This window comes from Periophthalmus magnuspinnatus, chromosome 4, assembly GCF_009829125.3.
Source record: "Periophthalmus magnuspinnatus isolate fPerMag1 chromosome 4, fPerMag1.2.pri, whole genome shotgun sequence".
Taxonomy (NCBI): Eukaryota; Metazoa; Chordata; class Actinopteri; order Gobiiformes; family Gobiidae; genus Periophthalmus; species Periophthalmus magnuspinnatus.
In genome coordinates, this window is record NC_047129.1 from 21,149,243 (window position 1) to 21,173,278 (window position 24,036).

General features: G+C 46.3%; 3 protein-coding genes across 3 annotated transcripts in view; 1 reads left to right on the top strand and 2 right to left on the bottom strand.

Annotated features, from left to right (window-relative positions):
• dohh (deoxyhypusine hydroxylase/monooxygenase) overlaps positions 1-24,036 on the top strand; it is a 272,673-nt gene that overhangs the window by 214,037 nt on the left and 34,600 nt on the right. The window lies entirely within an intron of this gene.
• Positions 1-24,036, bottom strand: part of cherp (calcium homeostasis endoplasmic reticulum protein) — a 142,999-nt gene that overhangs the window by 90,615 nt on the left and 28,348 nt on the right. The window lies entirely within an intron of this gene.
• dnah10 (dynein axonemal heavy chain 10) overlaps positions 1-24,036 on the bottom strand; it is a 90,052-nt gene that overhangs the window by 54,891 nt on the left and 11,125 nt on the right. Inside the window, exons 11-26 of the mRNA XM_055221542.1 lie at positions 23,271-23,441; positions 21,640-21,816; positions 20,789-20,938; positions 19,527-19,693; positions 11,184-11,335; positions 10,812-10,976; positions 9,001-9,208; positions 8,581-8,737; positions 8,030-8,509; positions 7,533-7,697; positions 7,201-7,317; positions 6,777-6,879; positions 5,652-5,830; positions 3,617-3,828; positions 1,089-1,245; positions 745-978 (exon numbers count right to left, since the gene is read on the bottom strand). Of these exons, the coding sequence (XP_055077517.1) occupies positions 745-978; positions 1,089-1,245; positions 3,617-3,828; positions 5,652-5,830; positions 6,777-6,879; positions 7,201-7,317; positions 7,533-7,697; positions 8,030-8,509; positions 8,581-8,737; positions 9,001-9,208; positions 10,812-10,976; positions 11,184-11,335; positions 19,527-19,693; positions 20,789-20,938; positions 21,640-21,816; positions 23,271-23,441 (2,994 nt within the window). The remainder of the gene's footprint in view (positions 1-744; positions 979-1,088; positions 1,246-3,616; positions 3,829-5,651; positions 5,831-6,776; positions 6,880-7,200; positions 7,318-7,532; positions 7,698-8,029; positions 8,510-8,580; positions 8,738-9,000; positions 9,209-10,811; positions 10,977-11,183; positions 11,336-19,526; positions 19,694-20,788; positions 20,939-21,639; positions 21,817-23,270; positions 23,442-24,036) is intronic.

The window sequence follows — 24,036 nt, forward strand, 5'->3', positions numbered from 1 at the left end:
TGTGTAGGCAGCACGGTGGCTGAGTGGCAACACTCATGCCTCACAGCAAGAAGGTTTGGTTCGATCCCTGCATGTTTCTCCCCGTGTCTGGATGGGTTTCCTCCGGGTACTCCGGTTTCCCCCATCAACCAAAACATGAACGCCCTTCGAGACAACTGTTGTTGTGATTTTGGGCGTTACAAAAATAAAATGAATTGAATTGAATTTGGAGCTTTGAGGATGTAGACAGACTAATAACTCAAACATATGCAAATGAAACAAAACATAACTCCAGGTATGTTTTTGAGGAAGTAACAGCATTATAACATGGCTTAAAGCACATGAGAATCAATTCTGCATAATAAGACCTTTAAATTATAGTACTTTCTTTTATATTCCCATGTGGTCTTCTGTGTAATGTTTCAGTTGTCCAGGTAGGTTAGAGGTCCATGGGCGTATACTAGCCTATTTGGTCTTATACTAAAGCTCTTGATAAAGCTCAAGATCATTCTAAAGCTATTCAGGAAAGGTTAATTTCTGTCCTGTAAATGTGACTTTTTTAGTATCAATACCTTCTTAAATAAGTATCTAGCAGTCAAAATAGTGTCAAAACAGTGACATTATTACACCAATACAAGTGGAGTATTTAACAGCTATTTCAATCTAGTACAAGAGATGAGCACAATTAATCATATTTATGTGTCTGTCAGGTCTAAGGACTGAGGTTTTTGGTTAAACTCCTGAGCCCACACAACTGCTTCTTACCTCAATGGTCTCGCTGATGAGGGACAGGTTCTTCTCCCACTGCTGGATGGTGGTGAGAAAGGGCCCCACGAAGCGGCTGCCTGCCATGCTCTGGAGGTTCATAGTGTCATTGTCCACGCTGAGCAGCACCTCCTCCACAGATCCCAGGATGGTGCCTCTCTCCTTGGTACCTTTGAAATAGGGCTGTACCGTGAAGGACAAGCTCTCCCAGGTCTCCACCGCCTCCTTCACCCCCTGCACACATGAAACGGAGGAGAACCAAGCATGCATGGTTACACTTTGGTTATGCTTTCATTTGTCTCCCTCCCATGACCCTCTCCCCTTGCCCCTATGCTGATCCATGCCTTCTCGATGCTCAGCTCCTTCACCGCAGACGTGACGATTTCTCCAATCACACTGGCGTGTTTATGCAGCTCCATAGCAAACATGTTGTCCAGAGTGAAACTTTCAGCATTCATCTCAAACCTGGTGCCCGTTCGCTCCATCAGCTCCCGCCAGTGTCTGGGAGCAGCAAACAAAGTTACATGGTTAAAATGTGGTGTGAGCAACAAACACAGTCACCATGTCAAAAGTGGTGTTGGTAGTATTGTTTTTGTTTTTTTTATGTTTTGTAAATGTAAATGTTGGTTTTACTGGTAATTCAGTTTCAATCTATTCACTCAAATATAAAGACTAGATTTTGTCTGAACTTCTTGATGAACTAAAGACATATCAGGGACAGGAACTTTTCACACTGAAATTTATTGTATCAGGGGTGAACTATTTTTCAAAGAAATTGTTTATTTTAGTATTTTATTATTAGACCCAAATTATAATAGGAAACATAATGTGATAGCTCCTGTCATAAAGTCACTCTAAGTCTCTAGAGGATATTTGATTTTGTGCTTTTTTATATTTTAAAATGAGGCCATTGGACCCAGAAGTAGCCACAGTCAGATGTATGACACATTAGACTAGTAGTTTCTTTAAAGCATAGTTAACATCATTATTTAAACATAGTTAACATCATTATATTCAAGATTTTACAAAAATAAATTGCCTTGTCTTTTTTAGTTTTTGTCCTGATGCACGCATTTTCTGCCTCCTGTGTTGTCTCCCTGTGTGCTTTTCCCCTCCCTCACCTGCCTGAACCTGGAGCTGGGCGGAGTTCCTGGCTCCTCACGCACGCACCTGCATCCCATCAGCGCAATCAATGCCACCTGCCGTGGATAAGAGGAGCCAGGACCAGACACTCTGGGCCAGATCGTCCGCGTGTCAAACGTGACAATTCCTGCTCGTCTTTTGTACTCTCATGTTACCTTTTGGATGCTGATTGGATTTTTGCTGCCCTCAGATTCCTGCTCCCTGGACCGTCCCAGCTCCTCTGCATCTGGCTCTGCTCCTGACCCCGTGTTCCTGCTCCACTATTGTCTGTCGTGTTTCCACCACCTTGTCTCGTCCTGCACCCCAGCTAGCACCACGCCTCCCGCTCTGGTTCCCGCTCCCTGCCTCCGTTGCCGCTGGCTCTGTCCCTGTTCCTGTCTCCCACTCCGGTACTGGTTACTCCATGTCCCTGCTCTCCGCGATGCATTCCCGGACGCTGACCCGCACCCGGCACCTCGTCCCTCGCCGGTCTAACCTGTACTTGTCTGACATTTCACATTCTGTAAATAAACATTGTAAACTTGCCCCGAGTTCTGCACTTTTTGGTCCCACCTGCACCGGCATTACGACAGTTTTGTAATTTTGGTGAAGTTTATTTGATTTGCTGGTTTGGATCATACTGTATATATATAAATGGACATAGCCACCGTGCTATCCGCCACGTTCCTAATAAGAAGTGATCATGGCTCTTCTGACTCCATTGACTCCAATTCATTTTACATAAAAAAAAAAATTGTTACCCTTCTCTCTGTAACTGCTGCAGTGAGCCTTGTCATTTTGGTCTTAAAATGTTCATATTAACCCGCTGTACATGATCCTGAATTTTTATTTTGCTATTAAATCCGGATCTGAACATTAACAGATTCAAATCAGATGCCTTCTTTCCCGGTGGTTGCTCCCACTGGCGATAGCAATGCTAAGTGCACACTCCCACTTAGACCAGCGGTGGGGGCGGGAAGGGGTGTTACCTTCAACAGCCTTATTCCAGATTGGCTCTTTGGTTGCTATGATACTCGTGGTCAGAATTCCAAATGTGAAACTCAGCTTAAAATTGGCCCCTATAAGTGCTAGCCTTGAGGAGCTTCATTTGACTGGAGCTGAACGCTGTGGGTGACGTCACACTCAGTCCACTTCTTTATACAGTCTATGGTTTGGACATGGACTGCAGATATGACGTAAGTAGAGGTATGTCACCAAGCAACCATATTGTTAACATATGACGTATAAGAGTCACATTAAAAACGTTTATTATGCTATGCCACGATAATGAAGTCGTAACATTTCAACACTAAGTCATAATTTTCCGAGAATCTAGTCGTATTTTTACAAGAAAAAAGTCGTAATTTCATGAGAATCAAGTTCTAGTCAAGGTAAAGATGCAATTTTATCCAGATTTAGTGGTTAATATCAGTGTCAAAATGCAGAAAAGCGAGTGAACGCTTGTTCATGTCATAATGCCAAGCCCATATTGGTCATATTTGGAAGTTTAGAATATGTACACATTTTTAATGTAAATTAAATACATGAGTGTTGTCGTGTTCATATCTGGATGTTGGTGAATTAGGAGCAGCTTTCACTTAAGAACATGTTTTAAATCTGGCGCAGAGCATCTTCTTAAAGTGGAGGTGGAACATTTTTTAAGAAAACATTCATGAATGAGGTCCCTTATGTTGATATTGTGTTAATATTGTGTGTGTGTTATGTTTGTATTGTGTTCATATTGTTGCACCTGTCCCTCAGGGCTTCGTTCTTCAGATCGAGCAGAAGAGGCAGAGATTCTTTAAACTCCTTCATCCGAGCATCCAGGAAGAAGGACACTGGTAGCGCGCGCACCTCTTTGGGCAGCTGCCGGTGCTGCTTCAGGAAGTCGTCGATGCCTTCCTGGAGCAGCTGGAGATTCAAGTCCACCCACAGTGTCTGTGACCACTGGGCTTTGGCGTCCTGTATGACCAACAGGGCAATTCACGGGTCAGCGGCCGACAGAGGGCAATTCACATGTCAGCTCTAAACTACAGCTACCACTAACTATTAGTTTATTAGTTCAAGCAATTCATTTTAAATTATGTCAAGTAAAAGAGTTCCAATTTAAGAACATTTTTCAATACAAAAAGACAAAATCTACACTCACCTGAAGGATTATTAGGAACACCATACTAATGTGGTGTTTGACCCCCTTTCGCCTTCAGAACTGCCTTAATTCTACGTGGCATTGATTCAACAAAGTGCTGAAAGCATTCTTTAGAAATGTTGGCCCATATTGATAGGATAGCATCTTGCAGTTGATGGAGATTTGTGGGATGCACATCCAGGGTACGAAGCTCCCGTTCCACCACATCCCAAAGATGCTCTATTGGGTTGAGATCTGGTGACTGTGGGGGCCATTGTAGTAGAGTGAACTCATTGTCATGTTCAAGAAACCAATTTGAAATGATTCGAGCTTTATGACATGGTGCATTATCCTGCTGGAAGTAGCCATCAGAGGATGGGTACATGGTGGTCATGAAGGGATGGACATGGTCAGAAACAAAGTTCAGGTAGCCCGTGGCATTTAAACGATGCCCAATTGGCACTAAGGGACCTAAAGTGTGCCAAGAAAACATCCCCCATATCATTACACCACCACCACCAGTCTGCACAGTGGTAACAAGGCATGATGGATCCATGTTCTCATTCTGTTTACGCCAAATTCTGACTCTACCATTTGAATGTCTCGACAAAAATCGAGACTCATCAGACCAGGCAACATTTTTCCAGTCTTCAACAGTCCAATTTTGGTGAGCTTGTGCAAATTGTAGCCGCTTTTTCCTATTTGTAGTGGAGATGAGTGGTACCCGGTGGGGTACCACTCATGGGGTGGGGTTCTGCTCTTGTAGCCCATCCGCCTCAAGATTGTGCGTGTTGTGGCTTCACAAATGCTTTGCTGCATTCCTCGGTTGTAATGAGTGGTTATTTCAGTCAACGTTTCTCTTCTATCAGCTTGAACCACTCGACCCATTCTCCTCTGACCTCTAGCATCAACAAGGCATTTTCGCCCACAGGACTGCTGCATACTGGATGTTTTTCCCTTTTCACACCATTCTTTGTAAACCCTAGAAATGGTTGTGCGTGAAAATCCCAGTAACTGAGCAGATTGTGAAATACTCAGACCGGCCCGTCTGGCACCAACAACCTTGCCACGCTCAAAATTGCTTAAATCACCTTTCTTTCCCATTCTGACATCCAGTTTGGAGTGCAGGAGATTGTCTTGACCAGGACCACACCCCTAAATGCACTGAAGCAACTGCCATGTGATTGGTTGATTAGATAATTGCGTTAAGGAGAAATTGAACAGGTGTTCTTAATAATCCTTTAGGTGAGTGTATATTCTTGTCTTTTGCTTTACCAGGAGTGTTCTACAGTATGGCATTAAACACATGTATCGCCATGGAGACAAGCAGGTGATAAAACCAGGCCAAGTTACAGGTCAGATCTGTGGAGAGGCTACCTTGATAATTTTGTAATTGAATTAATGCTCCATTCAGACAAGCAAGTTGTCAAAGCAAAATTGTCTGATGTCCAAAATCTTCCAAAATTGTTAAAAAATGTTAAATTTACTACAGACTTTACTCTACTTATTTTTCTTTTATGTCAAACCATTCCAACTACCCCATGATGAGTGCTCATGTACTCCTGGTTAGGAACTACTGGTCTAGTTGATTAGGTATGATTATTTGTAACAGTCCGCCTGGTCTAAACATAGTGTGGTCCTCTGCAGCTGCCCTGACCTTCTGCGCTCTGTAGATGTTGTAGATCATCCTTAGGCCATGCATATCCTTATGCATGCTCATCACCTCCGGGTATACGGTCACAGGCAGGTCAAGCAGCTTCTCTGCACTGGTCAGCTCCTGACGCTGGGACACCATCTTAGCCAGCTCGGCCTCATAGCTGTCCATGATGGTCAGACCTAAGCACAAGTGCAATCAGGTAAACTTCATTTATCAGTGGGGTCACTTGTGTAACTTACCCCAATAGCACTGTTGCTGAACAGTCAGAAACTATTGAAATATTTTTAAGACCCCTTTTAGGGATATACATATGTCAGGATTTATATCATGGAAGCTTTCTTGGGATATGTATTTTATCACGAGGTACTTGGAAATTATACTAGCACTCTTGCCTGACAACAAGAAGGTTCCGACTCACCATGGGTTTCTCCATAAACCATAAACATGCATAATAGGTAAAATCCTCCAGACAGCTCAAGATTTAGAGATGGGTCCCCGATCGTGGCACTGTAGTGCCCACTGGTCCTGACAGGTTGCCTCAGCTGGAATTGAGTGAATTTAACCTTAACCTCTGATATTAATATCGGTATGGTTAAGGTACAGTTAAGGTACACTTGCCCTCATAGGGAAATTTGTCCTCTGCATTTGATACGTCCCTCATTACCCCTGGGGCACCTCATCAAGTGCAGTGGGTGCTGCAGTGCCATACCCGGGGACCCATCTCCAGATCTTGTTAATATGAAGGGTTAATATGATGATATGATGTGGATGGTTCATATCAGTAGCAAAAGTTGTAGCAATATGATTACACCATCATAAAAGTACTACAAATATACTGTAGCAGAGAAAATACTTATCTCTAAAATTATATTTTTAATTGCATAAGGAAATGTGAGCTTAAATACAACTTAGTTTCATTTGAGCCTTACCATGGATTTTTAAATGTTGAAAACATTATCAACAAATCTCCATTATTTGTCACAAGAACAAGACAAATAGTGATTATATCTTATTGACTATAACCCCCATATCAAACCATCTTATTCATTTGTAAATTAATTCTTGCATCGAGGAGCTGTTGTGTGTTGCTGAGTGTAGTCTCTGGCTCACACTGGTCAGTCTTACCTCTCTCCAGGTTGTCCCCCACAGCTCCAGGGCCGTGCATGTTGAAGCTTTCAGCAAAGATCATCACCTCCTGCTTAAACTCCTCAATCTTCTCTTTGGTGCTCTAAAAGTGGAACCACACAGAGAGTCATGGTGCTCCAATTCGGGCATTCTGGTATATGTAAACAGGTGCAGGTGAAGGTAGCATTTAATTGTTATTGTTTTAGCTATTGTTTAATATACAGCAGCTTAACATTCACACTACAGCTGAGATATCCTCTGCACATTTACAAGAGAATGGATATGGGGATTTGGTCTTTATATTAGTTTTGTGGAATCTGCCCTTATTGTTAGAGAAATGTAGTGACAGATGGGTGAGACTCTCTACTCTTGTCAGGAGCAGATCAGTAGCAGTTCTGGAGAGTAGCCTGCTATGGGACAGTACCTCTGTGAATGACTTCTTAACTTTGGTGAGGCTACGGTCCACACGCCGGGCTTCAGCAAACAGCTCTGTCCACATGTGAGGGATACTGGCCTCCAGCTGCTGCTCCTCCTTGGATACCTAACATGCATGCAGGGCACTACTCAATCCACATCAAATAATATATTCTTGAAAGTGATACTAAAAACTTCTAATACTGTAATTCTGTACTTCTAATACTAATACTGATGTTGCATCTTAAATTGTCAGTTGAAATGTGAAAATTTGATAACTGCTATTGTAAAAATGTAAATATGTGGCATAAGTGACTGAAGTAGGGTAGAGCAGTGTATGACCTGGATACTGTACATGTGCAGAGTGCGGTAGCGCTCCTTGATGTCACACAGCCTCATCTCCACTTGCAGGGACAGCTCTGAGTACCGAATATCTGCGATGGTCCCCAGCACACACTTGAGCTCCTCGAAGGAGTCTGGGCTCTGGTGCAGGCTCTCCGACAGTGCCTGCCACAACACAAACACCAGAATGAGGGTGAAGAATGACACTTGCTGACACCAGCAAGAGACATTCAGGCTAGTTTACAAACGCTATTCTTCTAAATCCTTTTGCTGCTTTCTGCCATGTTGTGATGATCTTATCAGCTGTTGATCATTTTCATTCACTAGTTTGAGTAATTCTGCAGAATTTATGTGTCACCCTCTATAAAGCTCAATTGTCTGTTTTAACTGCAATTATTGTAACCATCAAGCTGCTCTCCTCCTCCTCTCCTCAAGGCAGCCTTGGCCAGGGTTTTTACTTGTGTCAAATACTGTACATGTCATGTCAATAATTATACCATGAGCTGGTCTCGTAGGCTAAACAGGTCCTCCTTGGCTGACATGTTGAGGAAGCTGCCCAGAGAGGACATCCAGGCTTGGGCTGCCTCCAGGGCTGTGTGGGCCAGAGGCCCCAGGTTCAGGTGGATGCAGTGGTGTTCTGTGAACAATGGCTCCTGCGACAGCTCCTGTCTCATGCAGGCGAAGTACTGCAGCTTCTCGTCGTACTTGACCACACTTGGCTTCCGCGCTGCAAACTTCTCATTGACAATGACCTTGTTCTTCTCCCACAGGGGGCGATAGATCTTCCAGTGATTGAGCTGGCGCTCCAGAGAGAAGAGTATTCTCTGGATGTTCTGGGACACTGTCATGGCACTGTCATTGATCTGGGGCTGCTGGCACACGTCATTGTAGAAGTTAAAGGTGAACATCTCGTCATCTCCTCCCACAGCCTGAGGGAGGCACTCCAAGCAAGTCCCATGCATCCAGCGCACAAAATGCTGGCAGAAAAAGATCATAGCATTATTATGTCTAGCACAAAGAAACAGCATGTGTGCAGAAAGAGGTGTACCTTTGAGCTCTCCACACAGTCCCTCACACACTGCATGATTAACCAGTAGATCTCATTGCGCAGAGGCTGGATCACTATTTTGGGGGCAGACAAGATGGCGTCGATTTGAAACAGAGGCGTGGTGCCCATGAGTGAGGTGTTGAAGGTATGGATGTTCCTAGAGCATATGCATTAATACTGTAGCATTCTGGTATAAAGAAACACAAACAATTTCTTCTAGTTGTTTAATTTATAAACACAAGGGCTACTGCCAGCCGTAACCCACATCAAAACAAGAGCAAAACAACAGCAGTCTCAATTCACTAAAGCCCATTTCCAAAACAGACCAGTAACTGAAAGGGTGTCAACTCTGAACTAAACATAAAATATCAGATCATTACAATATAAATATATGGCACAAAGACCCACAGGAGTCTTTACCTGAGCACCATTTTGATGAGCGAGTCAAGCACACGGCGCTCCCAGGCCTTGTAGTACTCTGCCATGCACTTAGCCCGGCCACTGCTGCTCTCCAGGATCACATGTTCGATTTTGGTGATGAGAGGCCCGATGTCTGCATACCTCCTGGTCAGCACACTCACCGTCTTGACCCGCTCCTGGTTGATTCGCTCAAAAAACTGCTTCACTCCTTTCAAAAGCACAAAGGCAAAGGCTTCCATTAGAACATATGACTATTTCTTGGCAAGTACAATGTAATTAATAGGAAAAACTGGCTCCAGCTCATATTACATATATACACAAAATTGCATATGAACACATGGAAAATATACATAGCACTTTGGCCTGCTAGTAAACAAACCAGTGAACCCAAAACTACATTTTACTTTTCAATTGTTTAAATAGTGCTCTGTTGAGTAAGACTTCACATTAGCATAAAAGGCTAAACCAGAAAACAGAAAGTAGTTTTCGTGACCTTTATCTAAACTTATGATAAACATTTACAATATTGTTCCAATTTGGTGCGAAACGATGAGTTTACACTTGCTACGTACAATATCTAAACTCGTAAGCTGCTGGACAATTAGTGTGACCAGGGTGTCACACTGACTGTCCTTGGGTTTTAACATCTGTGCCAAGAGCCAAAAGTGCAGTGTATTTTCTTACTGGCAACAGAAGAGTTGAAGAAACAGTGTCTCCAGTGCGGAACTTTTACAGTGTCTCACAGTCCAAGTGTTGTGCTTAATAACAGCCACATTTAGTCACAGACTGCAGCGTAAAGTTGAAACCAAATACATAATATGAACCAAACTCCGCCAAAAAAAAAAACAACTCCTCCTCGGTCCTGGTGTAATTCCCAAGTAAATGTGATGTAGTATATCCATGTGGAGCACGTGTGCATAAAGATGCAGCCAAATGAGGCCGCGTAAAGTGCCATAATCATCCTCCTTCACTGAGGAAACTGCAGAGTGAAATCTTAAAGTTATCTAAACAGAATCATGTGATCCGCAGTTGTCTTTGTTATTAATCACCATAAGGAGAAAACAAAAGTGAAAGTTAAGTGTGTCAACATGAGCTCCACCTGGCAAACAGTAGTATAATAATAGCCTCAACATAATAACATAGTTATTCAATTTATGATTAGGTGTCATTATAGCTCCCTTCAAAGGATAGTTCTAAACTAGACCAAACTGAGAGTTTCACCCCTGGTTCCAAATAAAAAATTATCACCTTTACGGTCTTATAAATGAAGGGGAAATAAATAAGTGGAAATTAAATATGAAATGTATAAAAGAAAACAAGTTAAGTACATTTTCTTACAGGTATTACAAACACAACAGCACCATCTAGTGGTCAAACAAGTGAACTGTAAAATGTATAATCAACAGTTACATAACACATATGTAAACACATAGATGAAGCATAGACAGTGAACTGAATATGTTTCTGGTATGTTAACATAAAATATTAACAAATAATCAGATAACTAAAGCATAAAAAACAAGCTAACAGGTTTACTCTTGATCTCACTCCAAATCACTAAATTCATTGAATTCTTCATCTTCAGTGTTGCTTCTGAACAACTCCGCCTGCTCCGGAAATAGATGAAGCGGCACTCCGGAAGTTGATGGCCGCCAGAGTGCCCTCGCGCAGTTGTCAGTGTGACAATAATGAAGATGTGAAATTATATATTTTAATAATTTCACATATAAGTCGCATCTGAGCATAGGTGGCATCCTCGGCCAAATTATGGAATGAGTGCAACTTATAGTCAGAAAAATATGGTATCTTACCTGGGAGCTCCTGAGATTTGCTGTGCATTGTGAATTTGATGATGTTGGCGGTCTCCAGAGACTGCAGCTTGGCTTCAATGTCCTTCTCGTTCTTGAGGATCTGACTGACCACAGACTCAAACTTGGATACAGCCTGCATTCCCCGGCTGATGAATTCCGGGATGCCTAGAACCCATGTCTATGGCTGAATGTTCAGAAGTTACCACTACACAATGCACACATTAGTGAGCACAGCCTGATATGTTTTTAGATTGTGTGAAAAATCTAGAAAAATATGTTATATTTTTTCCAATGTTTTTAAAAAAAAGCTTTGAATAATGGTTCTATATTACACAGTCCTACTGTATAGAAGAAGGCCAAAACTGACTCTACCCAGGGATTTCCAGTTGAAGGTCTTGCAGCCGAAGTTCACTTCCTTTCTCACGGCTTTGATGTGTTTAGCCAGCATCACAAACATGACATCGCTCAGGCTGTCCATGACCATGTGGAAGCTGCTGACCAATCGCTGTAGCTCGTCCACGTACCTGTACCACAGAGAGGCAGGGGTCACCAAACTACTATCTGAGTAATATACAATTAGTTATACAATTCCTTTCCCCTAACTAAAGCGCTCCCGAGAGAAAGAAAACATGCTCAAAAACTCTTGATAATCGGCACAAAATTCAACTAAAATTTAAGTTATATATTGTTGCCAAGAATCTACATTGCAGGATGGCTTAGTAGCGCCTTCTGGAAAATTAAAATACATTGCGAGATAGGTAGATTTGGTAGATAGATTTTTTTTTTTCTTGGTGGGCAAATAAAACTTGGCTGGTACATGGAGCACCTCAAGATAGACAAAAAGTATATTATGGTCCCTCCCTAAACTACACAGAACGTTGGCCATATTGGGTCAAACTTGAGATGCCCAAAGTCTAGACCACGTACTTTAACCAAATTGTTCTAGGGCTTTTATCCGACGGGCTCCAAACTGAGGCAGCATCATCAGGACCTATCTGGGATCAAAAGTTGTTAAAATAATTTAAATAAGTCTCAAGGTGTGGTCATGACAAGTTCTTAAGTGGCCATTTTGAAAACTTAAAAATTCTGGAAACGCATGCAAAAATTGTCGGATCTGGACAAACCCCACATAGCATTTATGTATTTTGATTAACTGGGCATAATGATGTGTGAATTTGTCGTAACGGTGCGGATAGGACCAAAGGATGCAGACCAGAGCAGTTTTAACAGTGTTTATTTACAGCGGTGAAAATGCAGTCTTTAAACAGGTCACAAGAGCAGGTACAGGAACCGGGGAGCGGGAGACGGGTCAGGCGGGTGCGGTGCAGGTAGAGGCGGGCAGGACAGGACCAGGACGGGGATAGAAGCAGGTGCGGTACCAGGGCAGGCGGATCAGACGAAGACCAGAGCGGGGAGCGGGTGACAAACCAGAGACCAGGACCGGACAGGAGACGAGACGAGCAGGAGACGAGACGAGCAGGAGACGAGACGAGCAGGAGACGAGACGAGCTGGAGACGAGACGAGCAGGAGACGAGACGAGCAGGAGACAAGACGAGCTGGAAGCGATACCGGGACTGGAACGTGGCGGCAGGAGCTGGGCGAGTAGAGGCAGGAATGTTTTACACGCGGACGGTCTGGCACCGAGTGTAGACTGCCAAGCCTTCTTGTACTCAGCAGCAGGTGGTGGTGATTAGGCTGATGCACCCCAGGTGTGCACGGGAGGAGTCAGGCACTCCACCCAGCTCCAGACACACAGGTAGGGGAGGGGGAGAGAGCACGGGAGGACAGGGAAAACTGACATCATGACAGTACCCCCCCCCTAAGGTCCACCTCCTGGTGGACCCCCAGGCTTGTCAGGATGAGCGCGGTGGAAGTCTCTCACCATGTCGGGGTCCAGAATGCGTGCCCTGGGCACCCAGGATCGCTCCTCCGGACCGTAACCCTCCCAATCGACGAGGTACTGGAGGCCCCTACCACGGCGACGAACGTCAATCAGGCGGCGGACGGTGAACGCCGGGTGGCCGTCAATGACTCGGGCGGGCGGTGGGGGATCGGCCGGAGGGCACAGGTCGCTGGTCCGGACTGGTTTAACCTGGGAGACGTGAAAGGTCGGATGAATCCGGAGAGACGGGGGTAACTGGAGGCGCACCGCCGATGGATTTATGATCCTCATGATCTTAAACGGTCCCAGGAATCGGGGGGACAGCTTACGGGAGTCCGTCTTCAGCGGGACCGTCTTGGCGGAGAGCCAAACCATCTGGCCAGGTTGGTATACGGGCGCCGGGACACGGTGGCGATCGGCCGTCGCCTTAGTGCGCGCTCCAGCCCGAAGAAGGGCCGCCCTGGCCTTCTTCCAGATCCGGCGACAGCGCTGGAGATGGCGCTGAACAGACGGGACGGCGAGGTCCCTCTCCTCCGTGGGAAAGAGAGGGGGTTGATATCCCAGCGATGCCTCGAAGGGAGACATACCAGTGGCGGAACTCACGAGGGAGTTGTGAGCGTACTCTATCCAGGGCAGGTGAGTACTCCAGGTCGCGGGGTTGGCGGAGGCTGTGCACCGTAGGGCCGACTCCAGGTCTTGGTTGGCCCGCTCCGTCTGCCCATTAGATTGTGGATGGAACCCGGACGTGAGGCTAACCGTGGCCCCCAAACTGTTGCAGAAAGACCGCCATACCTGAGAGGTGAATTGGGTCCCTCTGTCGGACACGATGTCCACCGGGATGCCGTGGAGTCGGAAGACATGACTGGTCAGCTGGTCGGCAGTTTCTTTGGCTGTGGGGAGCTTAGGCAGGGCAACGAAATGGGCGGCCTTGGAGAAGCGGTCCACAATGGTGAGAACCACCGTGTTCCCCTGGGAAGGGGGAAGGCCCGTCACGAAGTCCAAGGCGATGTGGGACCAAGGGCGACGAGGAACTGGGAGAGGATGCAAGAGACCAGAAGGGGGTGAGTGGGAGGCCTTGGCCCGAGCACATACCTGGCAGGCGGCGACATAAGCCCGGGTGTCTGTGTCCATCGTGGGCCACCAGAAGCGTCTCCTGAGGAGGGAGAGAGAGCGACCGGCACCAGGATGGCAGGCGAAACGGGAGGCATGGACCCACTGGAGCACCTGAGACCGGACAGAATCGGGAACAAACAGTTTATCTGGAGGGCCGTTACCTGGGTCGGGGTCGTTGGTCTGGGCCTCTCGGACGGTGTCCTCGATATCCCAATGGACCGCGGCCACCACACACGAGGAGGGGATAATTGTTTCTGCGGTGACCGGGCTATCCTCCAGGGCGAACTGGCGGGAGAGGGCATCTGGTTTGACGTTCCGAGATCCGGGGCGGTAGGTGAGGAGAAAGTTGAAGCGGCTGAAGAAGAGGGACCAACGAGCTTGACGGGGATTGAGGCGCCTGGCGGACTGGATGTACTCCAAGTTTTTATGGTCGGTCCAGACGATGAATGGTTGCTCCGCCCCTTCGAGCCAGTGGCGCCACTCCTCCAAGGCCAGCTTTACGGCAAGGAGCTCCCGATCCCCCACGTCATAATTGACCTCGGCCGAGGACAATCGCCGGGAAAAGAAGGCGCAGGGACAGAGGCGGTTGTGGGGGTCGAACCTCTGCGAAAGCACGGCCCCCACTCCCGAGTCGGAGGCGTCGACCTCCACGATGAATTGCCGTGAAGGGTCGGGCTGGTGCAGGATGGGAGCGGAGGTAAATAGTCTCTTAAGCTTCTCGAAGGCTGTCTGCGCCTCAGGAGACCAGGCAAACTGCAAAGCAGGAGAGGTGAGTTTAGTTAAGGGCGAGATAACCCTACTAAAATCCCGGATGAAACGTCTATAAAAATTGGCAAAGCCGATAAATCTCTGGAGCTGTCTCCGGCTGGTAGGAACGGGCCACTCAGTGACAGCCTGGATCTTTTCAGGATCAGCTCTTACTTGGCCCCGCCCCACAATGAAGCCCAAAAAGCTGACCTCCTCTGCGTGAAACTCGCATTTCTCAGCTTTCACGAACAGTTTATTCTCGAGGAGGCGCTGGAGAACCTGGCGAACGTGCTGGTGATGCTCCTGGGGGGACCGCGAGAAAATCAAGATGTCATCCAAGTAAACAAAGACGAATCGGTTAAGGAAATCACGGAGCACATCATTGATGAGGGCTTGGAATACGGCAGGGGCGTTGGTGAGACCGAAGGGCATAACCAAGTATTCGAAATGTCCCAGGGGTGTCTTGAAGGCCGTCTTCCATTCGTCCCCCTCCCTGATGCGCACCAGGTGGTACGCATTCCGCAAATCCAACTTGGAGAAGATGGTCGCACCGTGGAGGGGCGTAAATGCCGAGTCCAGTAAGGGAAGCGGGTATTTATTCTTTACAGTTATATTGTTCAGACCCCGGTAATCAATGCAAGGCCGCAGGGATTTGTCCTTCTTAGCCACAAAGAAGAACCCCGCTCCCACGGGTGAAGTGGACGGGCGGATGATTCCGGCAGCCAGGGACCCACGGATATAGTCCTCCATTGACTCGCGTTCAGGTTTAGACAGGTTATATAGCCTGCTAGATGGTAGTGGGGCACCCGGCAGGAGGTCAATGGCGCAGTCATATGGGCGGTGGGGCGGTAAAGAGAGGGCCTTGCTCTTGCTAAAAACCTCCCCCAGGTCGTGATATTCAGCAGGCACCGAGGACAGATTGGGGGTGTCTGGGGACGGATCAGCGACAGGAACGGACCTCCCGGCCGGAGGGAGGGCGGACCGAAGGCACTTGGCGTGGCAATCGGGACTCCAGCCCGAAACTCCGCCCCTGGCCCAATCGAAAACAGGGTTGTGGGCGCGTAGCCAGGGGTAACCAAGGACCAGAGGAGAAGCGGAGGAGGACAGGACATGAAACTGACGGTTCTCTTGGTGGTTGCCGGACAGAATCACGGTGACAGGTTCTGTGATGTGAGTGATGTGCCCCAGAAAACGTCCATTGAGCCCCTGGGCATTTAAGGGGCGTTCGAGGGGCTCCAGGTAGACCCCGAGCTGCTCCGCGACTTGGGCATCAATAAAGTCCCTCTCAGCCCCGGAGTCGATAAGGGCGGAAACGCATAAGGTCTCTGTGCGAACGCACAGGGTGGCGCTGAGCCGCAGTCTATTAGAAGAGTCCAGGATGTGTTGCTCGCCCACCAGTACTCCTAGCGCTACTGGTGGGCCCCCCCTTTTGGCCGAACTGGGCAAGTGACCACATAATGTCCGCGCTCACCGCAGTAGAGGCAAGCCCCGGCCAGACGACGCCTCCGTTGACGCTCCTCGGCCGACACAAGGGTCCTGTTGAGTTGCATGGGCTCATCCGGCGGGGGCGGGGGAGCGCGTGGCTCCGGCGGGGCCGGTGACCGGCGTCTCTCTCGGCGACGAGCCCGTAGGCGGTTGTCTATACGGTGAGTGAGGGAGATGAGGGTCCGCAGGTCGGGGGGTTCGTCCCGGGAAACCAATTCATCTTTCAAAGTCTCGTTCAGGCCCCGCACAAACACAGCCCGCAGCGCGCTGTCCGTCCAGTCCAGCTCCGCCGCATGTGTCCAGAATTCAATGGAATAATCCGCTACCGTCCTGGAGCCCTGGCTGAGAGTCAATAACCGGGAGGCAGCATTGTCCTGGTAGTGCGGGTGGTCAAACACCAGCTTAAACGTGGACACAAATTCATTAAAATCCAGGCTATCCACAGACGTCTTCATTAGGCGCGCCTCTGCCCACTGGAGAGCTCTGCCCCGGAGTAATCCACATATATATCGGATCTTGGTGGCCCCCGAGCTGAAACGAGAAGGGCATTGCTGGAACATGAACTCGCACTGGAACAGGAATCCGCGACAGAGGTGAGGTTGTCCAGCATACGGCTCCGGATCCGTGCCTCTCGGCTCCGGGAGGCATGGTGGCGCTCCAGCTGCAGCAGGCGGGGTGACGAGGAGCGCGGCCACCTGGTGGTTAAGCTGTGCCACCTGCTGGGACAATGTCTGATTTAGCTCCAATAGAGTTCGAATGGATTGTTCGTGCTGACCCAGCACCGCCTCGGGGTGAGAGTGCGTGAGGCGGCGCGTCTGGTCCGGATCTGAGCCTGCTTGGTCCATAGTGGCCAGACCGTTCTGTCGTAACGGTGCGGATAGGACCAAAGGATGCAGACCAGAGCAGTTTTAACAGTGTTTATTTACAGCGGTGAAAATGCAGTCTTTAAACAGGTCACAAGAGCAGGTACAGGAACCGGGGAGCGGGAGACGGGTCAGGCGGGTGCGGTGCAGGTAGAGGCGGGCAGGACAGGACCAGGACGGGGATAGAAGCAGGTGCGGTACCAGGGCAGGCGGATCAGACGAAGACCAGAGCGGGGAGCGGGTGACAAACCAGAGACCAGGACCGGACAGGAGACGAGACGAGCAGGAGACGAGACGAGCAGGAGACGAGACGAGCAGGAGACGAGACGAGCTGGAGACGAGACGAGCAGGAGACGAGACGAGCAGGAGACAAGACGAGCTGGAAGCGATACCGGGACTGGAACGTGGCGGCAGGAGCTGGGCGAGTAGAGGCAGGAATGTTTTACACGCGGACGGTCTGGCACCGAGTGTAGACTGCCAAGCCTTCTTGTACTCAGCAGCAGGTGGTGGTGATTAGGCTGATGCACCCCAGGTGTGCACGGGAGGAGTCAGGCACTCCACCCAGCTCCAGACACACAGGTAGGGGAGGGGGAGAGAGCACGGGAGGACAGGGAAAACTGACATCATGACAGAATTAAACTTCAATTCATCCATCCATCCATTTTCTTCCGCTTATCCGGGGCCGGGTCGCGGGGGACTGGCAGACCGGGGTGGTGGTCCCTCTGTATAAGAAAAGGGACCAGAAGGTGTGTTCCAATTACAGGGAAATCACACTCCTCAGCCTTCCCAGTAAGGTACAGGGTACTGGAGAGGAGAATCCGACCAATAGTCGAACCTCGGATCCAGGAGGAGCAGTGTGGTTTTTGTACCGTCGTGGAACACTGGACCAGCTCTGTACTCTCCATCGGGTCCTCGAGGGTTCATGGAAGTTTGCCCAACCGGTCCACATGTGTTTTGTGGCATTTGAAGGCATTTGACCGTGTCGTTGTGGTGTTCTTTGGGGGGTGCTCCGGCAGTATGGTTTGCAGCTGAGTGTGAAGCGGCTGAGGAGGCTGAGGCTGAGGAGGAGGAGCTGATGAGAATCAGCTCCTCCAAATCCGAGGCCATGGTTCTCGACCGGAAAAATGTGGCTTTTCCTCTTTGGGTGGGTGGAGAGTCTTTGCCTCAAGTGGAAGAGTTCAAGTATCTCGGGGTCTTGTTCACGAGTGACGGAGGAATGGAGCGTGAGATTGACAGGCGGATCGGTGCAGCGTCTGCAGTGATGCAGTGGCTGTATCGGTCCGTTGTGGTGAAGAATTTACCAATTTATCGATTTACCGGTCAATCTAAGTTCCTACCCTCAACTATGGTTATGAGCTCTGGGTAATGACCGAAAGGACAAGATCGCAGATACAAGCGGCCGAAATGGGTATCCTCTGCAGGGTTGCTGGGTGCACCCTTAGGGATAGGGTGAGGAGCTGAGTCACACAGGAGGTGCTCGGAGTAGAGCCGTTGCTCCTACACATCAAGAGGAACCAGCTGAGGTGGCTTGGGCATCTGCTCAGAATGTCTCCTGGACGTCTCCCTAGGGAGCTGTTCCGGGCATGTCCCACCAGGAGGAGGCCCCGGGGAAGACCCTGGACACCCTGGAGGGACTATGTCTCTCGGCCCCGGATAAGCGGAAGAAAATGGATGGATGAGAAAAAAGGGGGGACTGGAGCACATCACAAAATAGATGGCATCATGAGGAAAGAACATTATGTGGAAATGTAATGCATGAAAAAGCAACATCTCAAGACATCAACCAGGAAGTTAAAGCTTGGGTGCAGAAGGGTCTTCCAAATGGACAATGACCTAAAGCAAACTGGTTACAAAGTGACTTAAGGATAACAAAGTAGATGTTTTGGAATGGCTATTACAAACCCCTAATCTAAATCCTATTGAAAATGTACGTGCAGACCTGAAAAGAAATGGGAAAGCAAGGCTACAAACTTGTGTAGCATAGGTAAAGTTTTGATTTTAACTGCAAGGGAACAAGGCCAACCGAAAAGTGAAATAATAGAACTAAATCTAGTGCGCACTGGGGTCGGTCCACAGAGCGCACTAACATATGTGAAAACGATCAAAGACTCTGCTCAAGTTAGCTTTATATGGCAAAATTCAAACTAAAAGAAGTATATCTGTTGCTTTGATTGTGTAGAGCTTAGCTAGCTTGTTAGCAAACTATAGGGGGAGATAAAGGATACTTCGCCCCACAACAATTAATCTCCTCAACACACAGACTCAGAAACATATTGTTTAAGGAGCGAAAGGTTTAGTTTAACAGTGTCTCATCACAAAGTCTGTATCAGTGGTATATGTAGTTGTTGTAGTTGCAGTGTCCCTGTTGTTTAACTGTTAACTGGTTTTCTACCACTAGATGTCAGTTACAAACTAAATACCTATTTAGCAGTGTGGTAGACTTTTATATTTGTTATTAGACTGTGACAGCTTTTTCACATTTTAGAAGTGTTTTACATATAATGTTGCCACTCATTCTAAAAATTCAGAATTTTGTAATGTTATCTGCATAACCTCTATTAAAATACATTTCTGATTTCTGAGTATTAAAATTCTTTTCATCAATGTTGCCCTCGCCTGGTTACCTCATGAACTTGCCCTCCTGCAGAGCCACGTTCCTGACCAGGTCTGGCACAGAGTAGCCCATGGACACCAGGTCGTTGGTCTCTGCCACCATCTGTCGGATTTCTGTAGCAAAGTTAACCGAGAATCGAATACTCCTCTGCAGAATGTTGCCAGCCTCGAATGAAACCTGACAACACATCCAGCAACAAGAATGGGATTGGTTTAATCTTAGTTCAGTTGCACAGACAAATAAGACTTTGTGTCAGTTTTTATTTCATGTGAATAAGCCCAGTAGTTTCAGATTTATTATGGGTTCTCCAGCTTAAAGGAACTGTATATATCCTGAGCTCTTACTGTTTTTAAAAAGATACTACAATTACAACTGAACCTGGGTTGCCAGTGCCTTAACCTGCAGATAAAGGGCACATACAACATTTCTCATTCTCAGTAAATGGAGAGGCCATGCCTCATGTGAAAGCTCAGAATGTCCAGAATTCACTCACTGAGCTGCAGAGGTTGCAGTAGCACTGATTAATGATTGGCTGCAGGTGCTGTGGTTCAGGTGGTGACGATTCAGATCAGAGAGTCATTTTAGGTTGAAATCAACTGGATTTAAGCATTGAAACTGGCAACCCGAATGAGAGACTCATGTGAGGCTCATTCCAGTTTTTGACTGGATAATAATTTTGAGAACCAAAACACCAAATTATAACATAAACAACTTGGCCATCATATCCAGCGTTTTTGTAATCAAGAATAAATCACCAATACATTTGTTACCAGTAAAAGCTATACTTGGTTTGAAGATGTTTAACTTGTATCTAGGAACATAGTTAGGTCAAGGTTAATGGTATTTAAAGTCTGAATCTTACATATTGTTCAACTTTTCACATGGAAGGTCCACCACCTGCCTGGAAAGTTATCTGTCTTGAATTTGAGCTTCAAGACACAAATGCCTACATTTATAAACAAGACGTTTCCTCTGGTGAAGTATTTACATAGTAGTAAAGGTCTTAACTTGTGGTTTGTGGTTATCCATCTGTAACTGGTTTTCTGCTGCCTGATATTTAAATATTGATATATATCTTTTTGTAAAATTTTGCTGTTGCATATTTATTTTGGAGCATGGGGATTCAAAAAGGAGTAGCAACACCATCTCCCTGATGTAATAATTGATATGCCTATAACTCTCATAATAAAAAAAACAACATTCAGAATAATTTTAAACAATGGGCTCCTGGTGTGTTCCCTTACACCCCGTATGTGTATGTCTGTGGCTCACCTCCTGGGGCTTGGCTGGGCTATGGGCCTGGAGCAGAGGGTTCTTGAGCAGCAGAGGCAGCCTGCTCTGGACCTCTCCCTTCCAGGTCTCATACTTCTGTGCCTGGTACTCCTTCAGCTTTAGGGCCAGCTCCGTGTACTTCTCTTTAGCCTGGAACAGAAAGCACACTTAATGACTACAAGTCATGAGAGCACAAACAAAGTGCACACATCTTACATGCCTTGAGTCCTGTTTTTTCCACTTAAAAAAGCCTATTCAGTTGGTCTTTATTTAAAGATCTTGGTTCTACCTTCTGAGGTCATGAGCAGGTGCCCTCCTTATCCCATGCTCCTCTGCGTTTTTAATTCATACACCTTCAAATGATCATTTCAATTCTTGTATGACCTTAACTATAAAGCAAATACCTACCAGCACCTATTTGACCCTATTTGAACAGCTACAGAATATAGCATAATGTTAACAAAGGTTGGACAAAATAATATGTTTTCAAAAGGCCTATCATTTGGACTGGATACTGGCTTAGCCAGAATACTGAAATCAAGATAATGTGTTTCCATGGACAAACACAAAAAACAACCATTTACTTGGTCCAGAATGTGACTGTTGGATTCACAATGGCCCAAGCACACCGCTCTGGGAGCAAATGTTCTTTTATGTCAACCTTATTAGTGGCAGTGTGAAAATTACCTTAAAAAACCTCAAACCAGTATACTCAAGCACATGTAAAAGCACTCAATAACAGTCAATTGAGACAAACTGCACACCTTTGTGTGCGAACATTTAACACCCTCCACCACTGTTACTTAAACACCCCCTTACTTCCCTGTATAGAAATACTGATGTGGACTGACCAGCTGGCCTTCCTCACAGCTCATCATGTCTCTCTCTTTGAGGAAGGGCAGGATGGTCTTCTGGATGCGGTGCATGAGGGAGCGTGCCCAGCGGATGGCCCCTGCCACCGGGGGCTCCATCAGAATCAGCTCTGGGTTGTCTCTGTTCGATTCAAAGATCTCATTTATAGTGTCCACCTACAGCACAAAAGATGGAAAATGAAATCAAGACTGAACATATGTGGAAAGATTTTGAATTGCATTCCTGAAACTGTATTTTTTGTCTTCTCAAGGCACTCAGAATAGTATTTTTAGTAGACATAAATTAGTTTGCAAATGCACACAGGACAAAGACCTTAATTTTTTGAGACATGTCATGTGGTCTGACGAAACAAACATTTCTGTTTGTTTGGAAGAAAAAAGGGGAAGCTTGCAAGCCTGAGAACACCATCCCAAGTGTGAAATATCGGGGTGGCAGCATCATCTTGTGGGGTTGTTTTGCTGCAAGAGAGATTGGTGCACTTCACAAAATAAAGGAAAGAACATTATGTGGAAATACGCCCCATCTCAAAACATCAGCCAGGAAGCTAAAGCTTTGTCGCAAATGGGTCTTCCAAATGGACAATGACCTGAAGCATACTTCCAAACTGGTTACAAAGTTGCTTAAGGATTACAAAGTCAATGCTTTAGAGGCATCACAAAGCCCTTGTTTCAAACCTATTGAAAATTTATGGGCAGATTTGAAAAGGCATGGGTGAGCAAGGCGGCCTACACCAGTTCTGTCAGAAGGAATGGGCCAAAATTCCTGCCAAGTAGTGTGAGAAGCTTGTGGAAGCATATCCAAAACATTTGATCCAAGTCATACAGTTTAACAGCAATAGTATATAATATTGTTTACAGTTTCAGTGTAGTCTCTGTTCAGATAGATATAAGGCAATGGCCACCAGCAATCTGACCAGAACTGAAGAAGCGGCTTGAATGAGCAGCAAAACGTCTTCACTCTTTGTCCAGTTGATAGATTTAAATTTTGTCATTTGCTATGGATCAGACCTGGAGGACTGATGGTTTACACAGACAATAGTACAAAATAATAATGAAATGTATGTAAAATTCTGACTTTGAAGAAAGTAAATAAAAATTGTCTTAAAAAAAACTTCCTCTTCCTATTTAGATTTAGCAAATAGAAATAATTTTGGTAATTTCACTTACCCTAAAACAGGAAAGGTTTAGTGTGATTTCATGTCAGACAGAAAAAAGCCTACGTGTATTATACATTGTATGTTAACTTCTGGTTTCAACTGTATGTCTTCTTGGAGAGGAGACAGAAAGGTAAACTAAACTAAGAGCTATTTGTAAAGGTCTAAACATGTGGCGTCATATCTGTGTAATCCCCCAGTTGTCCAGGTAGGTGCTATAGACATAGTACGGTCCAAGAATATGATATATACTTATGTAGATTTGATCAGCCATAGACAGATTTATATTAATTAACAGCTCACTTTTTGCCAGGACTCAAGAAGATGGAAGATTACCCTACTGCACATTTATAAACCCATTCATACACACAGAAAATGAAAACTCCAGTTCCAGTGCACGCCCAGCTGCCATGCCCTCACCCAAAGCAGGGAGCAGTAGTGGGTGTGCTTGTGTACCTCTTTGCAGTACTGTGCCAGGATGTCGGTGAACTTGCGGAGGAGGTGACTGTTGATGGCCTCTCGGGTTCCTAAGTGCTTGAACTTGAGCAGCATGTCGAAGGCAGTGGCTGAGGAGCGCAGCTTCTTGAAGGATTGGTCTATAAAGTGGATGCCTTCTCCTTCAATCTCCTGAAAACAAGGAGTTAAAAATTGTCTTGCTCCAGGACAGATATACGGTATAAGCAGTTTTTGAGGTCTTTAAGGTCATCATTTGTAGTTCCAACTAAACCAGCTCTTTCTAGTCAAAGAGTATTAAACCAAAGCTCAGATTAAAGTCTAAAAAAGCCTCAGATAGCGCAATGCCTACATTAGCATCATACCCCCAGGGAATGTTGATGACATCAGCTGCAAAGTATCAACAAACGCATCATGGTGAATTATTAGGATAACTGCTCTGACCAGTGTATTTTGTCTATTGTCTATTTTAGTCCGGCCAAGTGCTCTGGCCCTTTAATAAAAACAAGAAGTTGTCCCTACAGGTCATGTGCGGTAGTGCATGTGACATAGAAGAAAGGTCTCCGCTGGCTGACATGTGTTAATTACTCTGTAATAAGTTTATGGAAGGCATTCCCTATAAGTCTAAAAACCTAAAGGTATTCATAAATAATTTGTGTTTAAGCAGTTAAAGTGTACAAAAAAATTACTATTTACAAGCTAATTTACATGCTAATTTATGTTGAGTTACTAGCGTGCATTTGGGTTAGAATATTTGTTACTTGCCATA